The sequence below is a fragment of the Pongo pygmaeus genome, chromosome 14 (genome assembly GCF_028885625.2).
Source record: "Pongo pygmaeus isolate AG05252 chromosome 14, NHGRI_mPonPyg2-v2.0_pri, whole genome shotgun sequence".
In the NCBI taxonomy this organism is placed as follows: Eukaryota; Metazoa; Chordata; class Mammalia; order Primates; family Hominidae; genus Pongo; species Pongo pygmaeus.
This window is the reverse complement of record NC_072387.2, coordinates 87,015,249-87,027,513: the sequence shown is the minus strand read 5'-3', so window position 1 is coordinate 87,027,513 and position 12,265 is coordinate 87,015,249. Positions and strand designations below refer to the sequence as shown.

At 35.0% G+C, this 12,265-nt stretch overlaps 1 protein-coding gene across 11 annotated transcripts in view; it reads right to left on the bottom strand.

Moving 5' to 3' along the window:
* SCEL (sciellin) overlaps positions 1-12,265 on the bottom strand; it is a 110,282-nt gene that overhangs the window by 26,972 nt on the left and 71,045 nt on the right. For 6 of the 11 annotated variants that reach the window (XM_063650990.1, XM_054446863.2, XM_063650993.1 and 3 more), the window contains 8 exons: positions 11,147-11,206; positions 10,143-10,202; positions 9,163-9,222; positions 6,316-6,366; positions 5,306-5,368; positions 1,611-1,670; positions 1,410-1,469; positions 1,210-1,266 (listed from right to left, as the gene is read on the bottom strand). In XM_063650990.1, coding sequence (XP_063507060.1) covers positions 1,210-1,266; positions 1,410-1,469; positions 1,611-1,670; positions 5,306-5,368; positions 6,316-6,366; positions 9,163-9,222; positions 10,143-10,202; positions 11,147-11,206 — 471 coding nt within the window. The remainder of the gene's footprint in view (positions 1-1,209; positions 1,267-1,409; positions 1,470-1,610; positions 1,671-5,305; positions 5,369-6,315; positions 6,367-9,162; positions 9,223-10,142; positions 10,203-11,146; positions 11,207-12,265) is intronic. The other 5 variants (XM_063650994.1, XM_063650996.1, XM_063650998.1 and 2 more) reach the window with 5 other exon arrangements.

Below are 12,265 nucleotides of genomic sequence, written 5' to 3'. Positions count from 1 at the left end.
GAAGTAACAAAACAGCAAGAACAAAATATGATACTCAGAAAACAAGCTAGGAGATGTAAGAGTTAGGCCAATCATGGATTACACTTTCCTCTTTCTCCTAATGGGTTCAAAGTACTTTGTCATATGTTAATTTCTTTTTGTCCTTTCAGAATATTGGACTACTATTTCCAGCAATGTATTTATTATGACACAATTTCAGGTCAGCAGAGCAATTTGGACTTCTGCTACAGTGCACTCTTTTGCATTATCTATTACTTTATTATCCATTAATAAAGCAGTTTATGTGAAAGATATCAAATAGCAAATTATAAGATATCTTAAGAGTGTAAAATGGAAGCTTATGGTTAAAATTGGTAATATTTTGTGGGCCCACACTAGCTGTGGATCTAGGATTTTGAAGAGCATGAATATTCTTTCCAATGTTCTACAGACATGCATTCTAATATTTTACAGACATCCACATAAACGATTAGTTTGGTTCAACTTCTTCAAAATATCTTTTTTCCTTGTTTAATTGTATTTATTTCTTTCATTTCAGTCCTAAAACTCTATTTTCTGTAGACAACAAACACTAAGTTGTTTTAGTGCAAATAAGAAGCCCAGAACTAATTTCAAAATAGTGCGACTGATTTCAGAAGAGTGCAGTATGTTTCCTTGTTTCCTTGTTGACAGGAGTCACATGGGATGGGTCATAAATGTAGCCTCATTTAACACACCAAAGAAAACTAAAAGTCTTCAAAAGAAAGGCAGGAAGGAAGAAAGGAGAAAAGAAAAAAAGGATAGGAAGGAGTGGTTCATGCCTGTAATCCCAGCAATTTAGGAGGCTGAGGCAGGAGGATTGCCTGAGCCCAAATTTGAGACCACCCTGGGCAACTAGTAAGACCCCATCTCTAAAAAAATTTTTTAAAAATTTGCTGGGCATGATGGTGCACACCTGTAGTCCCAGTTACTCAGGAGGCTGAGGCAGGAGGATCACCTGAACCCAGGATTTTGAGGCTGCAGTGAGCTATGACTGTGCTACTGTGCCCCAGCCTGGGTGATAGAATGAAATGGAAGGAAGGAAGGAAAGAAAGAAAAAAGGGAGGAAGGGAAGAAGGGAGGAAAGGAGTAAGGGAGGAAGGGAGGGAGGGAGGCAGGGAGGCAAGGAGGGAGGGAGAAGTTCCTACCCTAGAAACTTGTAAACATGTCAAGATAGTCAAGGTCATTTACCGATTAGTGTTTCTAAGAGCTGAAGGTTTCACTTTAATAAGATTGTCCAAGTCTTGGCTGTTTAAAAGAGAGAGAGAAAAAAGTTCAGATTAGTAATACATCTTGGGGTTGTGCTAGGTCAATAAAGCAACATTATAAATCCACTTCATCCAGGGCAACAGACAAATAAAAACATGAATTGACTGCTTCTATTTGATTACCTCTGATTGTTTCTGATTACTGCAGGATTTACTTTGATGAGGTTAGCAAGATCTTGGTTTCTTTAAATCAAAAAATAAAATGAGAGCACGTTAATTTTGAAGTTCTTCTGGTAATATTAAGGTTATAAATCTGCTTGAAGTAATAATAAAACTTAATATTCTTTCTGACCAAAGTACATTAAAACAACATAGTTTTATTACCTTTGATTGTTTGTGAAAATTTCAGGATTCACTTTGATGAGTTTATCAAGATCTTGTTTTCTTTAAGTGGAAAAAATATTAAAGCAACTTGGGTTAGAGATAATCACAGGTTTAAGGTAATTGGAAATGGAAAGAAAGGATAATAGTATGAGACATATTATTTTAGTATTGACTAACTATGAAATATGTTTTCTAACCAGTTTAGGGGATGAAGAATTATGCTTTATCAGAAGAAAACTTACTCTAATTTCATACGTTTTCTTGTCAGAGCCTATCTACAAGGCCATGCTGCTTAAGTCGCCATAGCAAACAACTGCTAACTGACAATTGTTCATTCTTGAATGTGTTAACATTATGAAGATACCAACTGATTTTAATATCCTTATTTTTAAAATCAGGTTCATCAACTAAGGACGTTACTTTTTTAAAAGATAAACTCTAAAATGGGGATTCTTCTTAATATAAAGCTTAGCAAAGAGAGTTCCAGCAATCCATCAAAATTGTGACTTTTCTTTCCTCTCTGATAGCTGAAAAACTGAATTAAACTCAGTTGTTCATAGTGAAATGAGTTACATACTCTGAAAACTGTCCGCTCCCATTTGAAACTCTTCCTGTTTCTCTTCTTAGCCACAGAACAGTATTTCCTCTTACATAGTTTGCTATAATTCACTGCCTCAGCATAACCCCTTGTTTTAAGGGCGGAAAAGTAGTGATTTTTCAAAGTGTTCCTCTGAACTGATTTTAATACTTATTCAGAGAAATACATGGCAGTTACCATGGCAAGAGATTGCAGAACTGACAACACCTGCTTCCAGTACCATCTGAGAAACAATCTAGATGTACCTCTCCCCGCAACAGTGCTTTTTCCTTATATAAAAATAAAATACATTTTATTCCTCAAAAAAAAAAAAAAAAAAAGGATGCAAGGTTAGGGACCAAAAGAGCATCATTTAGAGATGAATCATCAGAAGGTCTGAGAAAAGGTCTGCGTTTTCTTCCCCAGCCTTCAACCTTTCCATAGAATGTTCAGGGCTTCATTTAGTTTGATTTATTCTTCATGGTTCTCACCTCTCCATAGTCCATGGAAAGTCTCTAACTGAATTTTCACTGTTTTGAGCTTTCTTCTATGATATTATTTTCAATTGAACATAATAAATTGATATCTATAAATACTATTAAAAGAATGATTGACAAATGAAAACTATCCACAACATAATCTCCTTGTGTAAATTCATGGCAAAATCTGTCATAAAACTAAACTGTGTCAGAAAGACAACAGTCTTTAAAATGAGGTTAATTTCACATATTATTATAAAATATAAAGAATAAAACTTTGTAGAGTGGACAGTATGCTCAAAAGTCACATTTTTAAAAAAATACAAAATTAATCACAATATTGGTTAGTGTAACCACAGATAATATTTATGTGTCAGCATAATTAAGAGTAAGTAACATAAAAAAATCCACTAGAACTTCCATTTTCACTGTCCTACTGAGCACAAAAATTTAATCTACCTAATAATCTAGAACAATGATATTCTAACCACTGTTACATAAAGCCCAATGAGAAATACATTTTACTTCACAGCCTAATACTGTCTTTTACAGACAGCCAGCCACACACACACACACACACACACACACACAAAGACATAAATTTTATGAAACAATATTCTTACTATCTAAGAACTCTCATATTTTCTATTCAGTTTATTCTATTTAATTAAGAAAAAATGCTGATTGCCATTCACTAAATTAATTCCAAGACCCTTTAATGAGTTGCAACCCACATTTGAGAAACATTAGCTTAGAAAACATAAATATATGCTATATTCTACCACCACTCCTATAAAGGCAACACCATGTGTTAATAAAACAAAAATCTCAGGAACAGTCCTGAATTGCCTTGATTGATAGCATCATGCAATTTTTGAAAACAACAAATATGTAGATTTTTTTCAGGCCCTAGATCCTGCAAAGCAAGAATGTCTAAATTTTATCCAGGAAAATGTAACATTTTTTCTCTCAAGTTACTGTTTTTATTTATTTAGCTTTAAGAATGTAGTAAAGGATACATTAGGATATTTAGGTTATTATTACTTTCATGCAGTTTACAAGCTGTAAAGTGTTTTGCAATCATTTGCACATTTGTGCCATTGTAATCTATGAAGTATTCTTTTAAGTAACCCTGTGAGAACAGTGAAAAACAGGTCCTGGCCATCTCATAGCAAGAGCAACACTCCTATCTTTACAGCCTCTGCTATTTTCCAAGGTGCTTAATTAGTTTTTATATATTTTAAGATCAAAGTCTGTGTGCTGTGATGTAAAGACTAGGAGTTCGGCTGGGAGTTAGAAGATCTCACAGGTGACTGTGAGATTTTTGCCTCTGGTCTCAGTATTCTCATCTATAAATGAGGAGATTGGGTTGGATAATCGCCAAGGCTCTGTCCATCTCCAAACACCTCCTCCTAGGACTCCATGAATATGAATTTTACTGCCTCTGTGCTTATTAATTAGCTCTTCAATATGTCTCCTTTTTAAGAATGCAACTCATGGACAATGTATTCTATATTCAGCAAGCAGTACATGAGTGCTCCAAAATGTAATATATTAAACTGACAACATATTATTGTCTTGGTGTAACATCTCTGTGCCCCTGGTACATAATTAGCTTTAATCTATGTTAATTGCCTGCTGTTAATGAGATTGAATATGTCCACTGAATTCTCTTTTTGGCTTCCACAACCTATAATTATACCTAATTTACAAGTAATGATACCTAGTTGTAGGCTGTGACCCCAGTAGGTGCTCAGTAATTATTCACTGCCTAAGAGATCATAGAACTACTATCAGTCTTCCACTAATTTTTTCTGTGGCCCTGCTCAAATCACTTAACCTTTCTGAGTCTTAATTTCCTCTTCTGCAAAATGAGTAGATTCATCTGGAACATTGGTTTTCAAAATTATTCAAACTACTGGGCCAAGATATCCTAAGGTTCATTCCCTCCATCTCTAAAATTTTACAATTTGTATACGTACCAACAAAACTTAAAAGGGGAAATAGTGAAACCATTCTTAAGATATATTTATATATAAAACAGTAATGTGTAAATGATATTAAGTCTTCATTTAACCATAGACAAAAAGTGAGTTTCATTATCTCACTGACATTACTTCAAGAATTATTAAACTTTAGGTCCATAACCTTGCTGAGCACAGTAAACCTCTAAAATAATGAACCTCATAAAAGTTCCACTGACTAACAGAAAACTCTTCTAAAATGAGGTGAATGATACTGCTAATGATTAGTCTAATGGAAGTGTCTAGGTCTTTTTTAAAAAATTAACTACCATTAATAAATTATCATCAATTTCAAAGACAAAAGTATTAATTTCAATACCACACAAAACAAAACATCAACAGCTCCTAAACTACCTATGCTCCTTCCTGCCCATTTCTCCAATCGCTCTGTTCAATTCCTTTACTGGAGGCTTACAGAAGAGAAAGCACCGCCATACATTGTTTCCAGCTGCCTCTCTTTCTTGCAATTAACAAATACTGAGACATCTAGGTTTCCACCTGTGATGATATTTTGAGATTTATATTCAATTTGCCCATAGAATAATTCTAAATCATTTCTATTAATTTTGGGTTTACTTAAGGAGAAACACAACAAAAATCACATCCATCTCTTACCTATCAGTGTTTTTGACAGCTTTGGGGCTGACATTAACATGTTCATCAAGACCTTGTTCACTGCTAAAACAAAATTAGAGGAAATCGGCAAATTTCATACTGGCATTTCTTTTTTGTTTTGACAGGTGTAAGTCATTCAATAGAATCCTAGTGTAAAAACTCATAAGTTTACTGAGTTTCCAATTTATATATATTAGTTACCATTTTTTTAATCCTCAAAACAACTCAATGACATCAATATTAACACCACCGCCCCCACCTCCACAGCCTTTATAAACAAAGACATTGCATTTCAGAGGGATTAAGGCACTCTCTGGGGCCAGATACCTAAGTGGCTGAGGGTGAACCAAAATTCCAACCACAGCAACTGGACCCCAAACTCCACACTCCTTTCCCCAACACCCTCCCTCTGTCTCCTGTTCATAACAATCCCTTACATCCACACAATGCTTTTCACCAACATTATCTTCACAATAATTCAATGAGTGATAGCTTGGGGTTTCTCTGCCATGCTTTTATTAACTTTAGTCCAGTGTATAACGGATCTTAATTTCTCAAGAACAGAAGTAAATTCAATGTCATGTAAAAAATATTCTAATCAAGTATAAGAATATTATGTTGTCAGTTTTTTCACAAGTCATTTAAATATTAATCCCTGGGTTTCTGAGAGAACAGAAAGCCAATATTTACTGATTTGTTCAGTTTTATGAACTTGTAATTTATTAACTACGAATTTATGGTTATAATCTAGTTATGCTATTACTGTGTCAAAGGAATTTCTAAAGTAGTAATTACACAGAATTACCTTCAATATTATCATTTTCTACAATAATATAATGAAATTAATGAAAGCAATAATAGAAAAATCTATCCAGCATTATTACACATCAACTTGTTCTCATTTTTTTTCATGTCCCCTTTCCAAATGTCTTTAGTTAAATAATTAATCTTATTTTGGGGCATAAATTGGAGACTTGCTAAGAAGTCTTCAATAATCTTAATAAGTTTACCTTTTGTTTGCTGAAGGGATCACTTTGATAAGATTTTCCAAGTCTTGGTTCCTAAAAAAATGTTAAGTTTCAATAGCTGACTAAGTCAACTAAAATTCAATAATTTGTATATTTTTCAACCTTAATATTAATCAAATGACTGTTGCTAATTTAAAACTTCATGTATACTTAAATTTTTAGCCTTATGTAAAAACAGGTGGCTACTATCAATTCATTTCTTGCATACATTTGTATATATGATAATTTAATTTAGTTTTATTCTTGTTTCTTTCACGTTAACCTCAAAGCAGAATTATTCCTAAACTCTTTATTTTACATACTTTATCTGTGTGGCAGAATTAGAGCATTTAGAATATTTTCTGGAGGTTACAATGAGTGAGAGAAAATATAAAATTATTCATTATTTCCATATGTTCCTTGCTCCCCTTCTTCCAAAACAAACAAACACTGAGATTATTTGTAAAAAAAAAAAAAGAAAAAGAAAAGAAAGAAAAGAAAAAAGCAGTTATTTTCTGATTCTAAGTTATGCAGGTAATATATATAATATAAATATATAATATTCACACTACCCCAAGATATTAAATCAGTTCAGAATCACACTTCATGCAAAGCTAAATTAGAGCAAGCAAGGCTTCAGTTTATATAATTTATGTTTTTATTATAAACACTCAAATAGGCATTCATAGCTCTACAGACATGCTACTGTTATCACAGTAATGATACCAACCCTAACACCAAAAGACCTGAATAGGAAACCTAATTTGTTACATGTTATTATTGGATGATATGTTATATATCCTGGAGAGAAAATAATTGGAAAGACTTTTAACTAATCTTTAGGACTAATCTATAGGTTCATTTTATCATGTGTGTATCCTTCCATGTAAATTTGTTATATTCTATTACATTGAACTGTTTAAAATTGCCATTTTGTTGGTCAAAAATAATTGAATGTCAGTCATTTCATAAGATTCAACCTCCCAGGAAAATTTATTTGCTATCTTCTTCATATTGAGTAGTGCTATGGGGATTTAACAATGAAGAAAAAATTGTAAGAGTAATAATAATACTAACAGATAATGTCTAATAAGCACTAGAACACTAAGTGTTTTACAAACATGATCATATTTAATTTTTCTAGAAACTCATGAAAAAATTAACTCTTACAATCCTGATTTTACACATAAAAAAGCTTAGGCTGAAAGGAGGTTAAGCAATTTGTCCAAGACTACACAGCAGCAAAAGGTTCTCTGAAGTCAAAAGTCTCACTACCAAGTAAAAGAAAGACACACAACCAAATGCAATACATGGCAGCATGTGGCTACCAAAATACAGCCTCAAACATTATAAAGGAAAGGCCATGAATAATCAGGCCATCTTCACCTTTAGACCTAAGGTGACCTTTAGAAACTAAGTCATCTTGGGAGAGGGAAAAGGCAACTGTCTTTCACTGAATCTTAATGTGTAATGTAATTATATGGTCTCTGGATTTAGTGTCTGACCCTCAATAGTAAAAATAAAGTTGTATTAATATATGCCAAATCAGGGGGGTGGTAGGCTGTATTTCAGAATCCACCTCAACTACATTCAGATTTGATTCTCTTCACACACTCAAATAAAATACTATGTAGTCTAGGGGTCAGCAAATTACGGCCCTCAAGCTAAATCCAACTTGCAGCCTGCTTTTGTAAATAAAGTTTTATTGAAATGCAGCCACGCCCATTTGTTCACAAGGTACTTATGGCTGCTTTCACACTATTGGCAGAGATGACTAGTTAAAAACGGAGACAATTTTGTCCCTGAAACCAGAACTGTTTACTATTAGCCCATTAAGAAAAAGTTGCTGACCTCTGATCTAGTCTAAATAAGCTCTGTTTGATAGCCACATACTGTAAAATAGACTGTATTCCAATATGCAAAATAAGATAGGAAATCTGCTGAGAGAAGATATATATCTTGGTATCTTTTACATCTAACTGATATTCAAATTCATATAACAATATACATTTACAAGCTGGTGGTTTTGCTATGCCTGTTTATTTACTTAACATGATATGTCTTAGAGAAGATTCTTTCTATATAAAAGACAAATGTCATTCTTTTTTCAATGAACTGAGAATAATTTTTTAAATGACTTCCCAACTTTAAGAATTGTTTGGGTGGTAGACAGTAAGAAGACAGGGAATACATGATGGAAGAAGAAGGAGGAAGAATTTTTTATCATATGAAGACCTTTCTTTAGGCTACTTAGATCAGGGAAATTGTTTAGGGTGATGTTTTGTCTCATGGGGAATCCCCATTAATTTTTAAGGAAATCCTCAGCATGGAACACAAATCTCATACTGGTAAGAGATCATTCCTGTATTTCAAGGAATTCTCTCTCCCGTGGCCAGAGAGCCTTCAGTAAGTGCTTGAACACTAGATTTCCGACACAGGATCTGTTGATTTGGGTACCATTATTGGTTGTCTCTATGGTGGGACAATGCAATTTATCTTTTTTTTTTGACGGAGTCTCGCTCTGTCGCCCAGGCTGGAGTGCAGTGGCACCATCTCGGCTCACTGCAACCTCCACCTCCTGGGTTCATGCCATTCTCCTGCCTCAGCCTCCTGAGTAGCTGGGACTACAGGCACCCGCCACCACGCCCAGCTAATTTTTTGTATTTTTAGTAGAGACGGGGTTTCACCGTGTTAGCCAGGATGGTCTCCATCTCCTGACCTCATGATCCTCCCGCCTCGGCCTCCTAAACTGCTGGGATTACAGGCATGAGCCACCACACAATTTATCATGTTTTTAAGTTCATTAGGAAAAAAAAGTGGGGGAGAAATAGAGAGTTCCATAAACCTTACCCTTGGTTAGTTCTGTTTCTTTCAGGAGTTACTTTAATGAGGCTGTCAAGACTTTGGCCCCTTAAAAACATAGAAAACCAGATCAGTGGTAGATCTGCATCGAATGGTTTCAAGTGTTCGTTAAAACTGAGAAATATTTTTATTATAAAATATTTATTAAAATAATAAAATTAGAGATCATCTCAGAGGGCTGGGGGTTTTCAGTGTTGACTGTGAATATACATATAGGGACCTAACTAAAACTGGAGAGAAATAATGAATAAAAACTTCTAGAAAATGTTTGATGTCCCAGCCAGGCACTCTTCTTAGTGATTTACATGATTTGTCTAATTTAATCCTCACACCAATCCTATGACATAGGAAGTATTATTATTCCAGTTTCATAGAGGGAATAACTGAGACACAGAAAGCTTAAGTAATTTTCCCCCATGGCTAGTGGTAGCAGAGCTGGGATTTAGAGCTAGGTAATCTGGCTGCAGAATGCCTGTGCCTTACCAAACATCTATTGGAAGTTAGTAATTGAATTAGATTTGGGAGTGTTGGGAGAGCTCCTCGTGCAATTTCCTCACTTTGAGGATAAGAAACTGAAGCCAAGCAGAAGTGACTAGTTCGAGCACACACAGGTAAGAGGAGCAGAGACAGGCCTAGACCCACAACTATGGGGTCTGGTCTAGTTCTCTTTCCCCTCTACTGTGTCATCCATCCCTTCTGCTTAAGAAAAATAATAAATCAATGAATAAAAATGTCCTGTCCATCCTGGGAAAACAACTTTATTCCTGATTAGTCAAAGAGTAATTGTCTCATTGTATCAGAAATTGGTTGACCAAAATGTTTAACATTTCAGATGTGAGGTAGGCAGGGTTACACGGCTTTTCTTGAAGGATCATTGAGTTCAGCATCAGTCAGCTGAAATGATGCTTTAATTATACTTTTAGGCAGTGGTTACTATGAAACAAAAAAGGGAGCTTATTAAATCTTACCCTTGAGTACTTTTTTCTGTTCCTGGATTCACTTTGATGAAGTTATTAAGGTCTTTGGAACTTCAAACAAAAAAACAAAAAACATGATAAATAAAAATGGAATTAAATCAATTGGCTGTTTTGATTTAAAGGATATATGTACTCAAGATAAATTTTACTATTGAGTTTTGAGATAAATTGATACCAGTCTATGCTCTTAATTTAAAAGACTAAAATTTGTGACCTTCTTACCAATCACTGGTACACTGACGTAGTTTCTCATTTACCCCCAAAACAAAACCATATAATTAGAGCAAGACTCTATTAAAAAAAATCAGTTAATGAGTGACATAATATCTGCTAAAAACTCTCACCTGTTTCCCCTAAGCATTCCACCTAATGCTATAGCTATAACTAAACTGTTTTGTTAATAATTTCCATTTGTAATATCCTTTTTTAAAAAATGGATTTTATACCCATTATTTCATTCATTCCTAACAACTATCAAGTGACAAAAAACAAATATTATTATTATTATTTTGGGATGGTGTTTGGCTCTGTCACCCAGGCTGGAGTGCAGTGGCTGGATCTTGGCTCAATGTAACTTCCACCTCCTGGGTTCAAACGATTCTCCTGTCTCAGCCTCCCAAGTAGCTGGGACTATAGGTGCACTCCACCATGCCTGGCTAATTTTTGTATTTTTTATAGAGACGTGGTTTCTCTATGTTGGCCAGGCTGGACTTGAACTCCCGACCTCACGTAATCCGCCCTCCTTGGCCTCCCAAAGTGCTGGGATTACAAGCGTGAGCCACCGTACCCAGCCAAACAAACATTATGATCCTCATTTTATAACTAAGGAGGCTGAAGCTCAGCATTCAAGGGACTTGTTCAAAGACACCAAGCTGGTAAGTAATGGGGTTCAGACTTTCTAATCCCAATCCAAAGGTTTTTCAACACATCTTCTTTTCTGAGTGCCACAAATGGATGGCGAAGGGGAAGGAAGAGAGGTAAGACATAGTCCTCACCCTTGGTTACTTCTGTTTACTTCAGGGGTCACTTTGATGAGATTATCAAGGCTCTGGCCCCTTTAAAACATTGAAGAAATGGTAAGATTGACAACATGTAACAATGGTAGACTGACAACAAGAAGATAAAGCTATTTCATTAAAACTCAGAAGCAGTGTAAACACTCATTGAGATCATGCCAAGGAGTTGAAGATTGAAGATTGCGAAAGATGACTATGCAGAAATATGTAGGGATTTGTACGTCTCTGAAATTCATTGAGACTTAGGGAGACATTATTTTAGTCTCAGAGCCATTTGGCTGCTAGCAAGTATTGCACTAGGATTCTCTCTACTTTTATGCACTAAAAATGCTATAATTTTAGCTTTTACCAGGTGCACAAAACATTTTTGTAACTTAGTCTATATACTTGTTTCATGAAGAATTCCAGAAGGCATACTCTTTATCAACCTCCAACATGTAGAACTTTAAAACCAGCTTTGGAGAATCCATGTTTTGTAAAATTGGCATTCATTAGCAGATTTTTCTATCACAAAACTGTATTAAGATTAATACACCAATTTGTTAAAAATCTACGATATGCAACCTAGTAATTGCTTCTGGTACTTATAACTGTGTGTTAGAATTATGAATTTTGACTAGTTGTTTTTGGCAACAAACAATAGGAATATTAAAATCTACAGAGTTCTGAAACATTCTGAAATGTAAGATATATCAACTGTAATTAATATCTTACAGTAATATCAACTGTAATATAAAGCGCAACACTGGCTGGGCATGGTGGCTCATTCCTGTAATCCCAGCATTTTGGAAGGCCAAGGTGGGAGGATCGCTTGAGCCCAGGAGATCGAGGCCAAACTGGGCAACATAGCAAGATCCTGTCTCCATAATTTTTTTTTTAAATTAGCCTGGAATGGTGGTGCACACCTGTGGCTCCAGCTACTCATGTGGCTCATGTGGATGAGGTGAGAAGATCCCTTGAGCCCAGGCTTTTGAGGCTGCAGTGAGCTGTGATCGCACCACTGCACTCCAGCCTGGGACACAGCAAGACACTGTCTCAGAAATAAATAAAATAAAGTTCCACGCAGTCATCGAAAACATTTTAGTAGTTTCTTGTTAC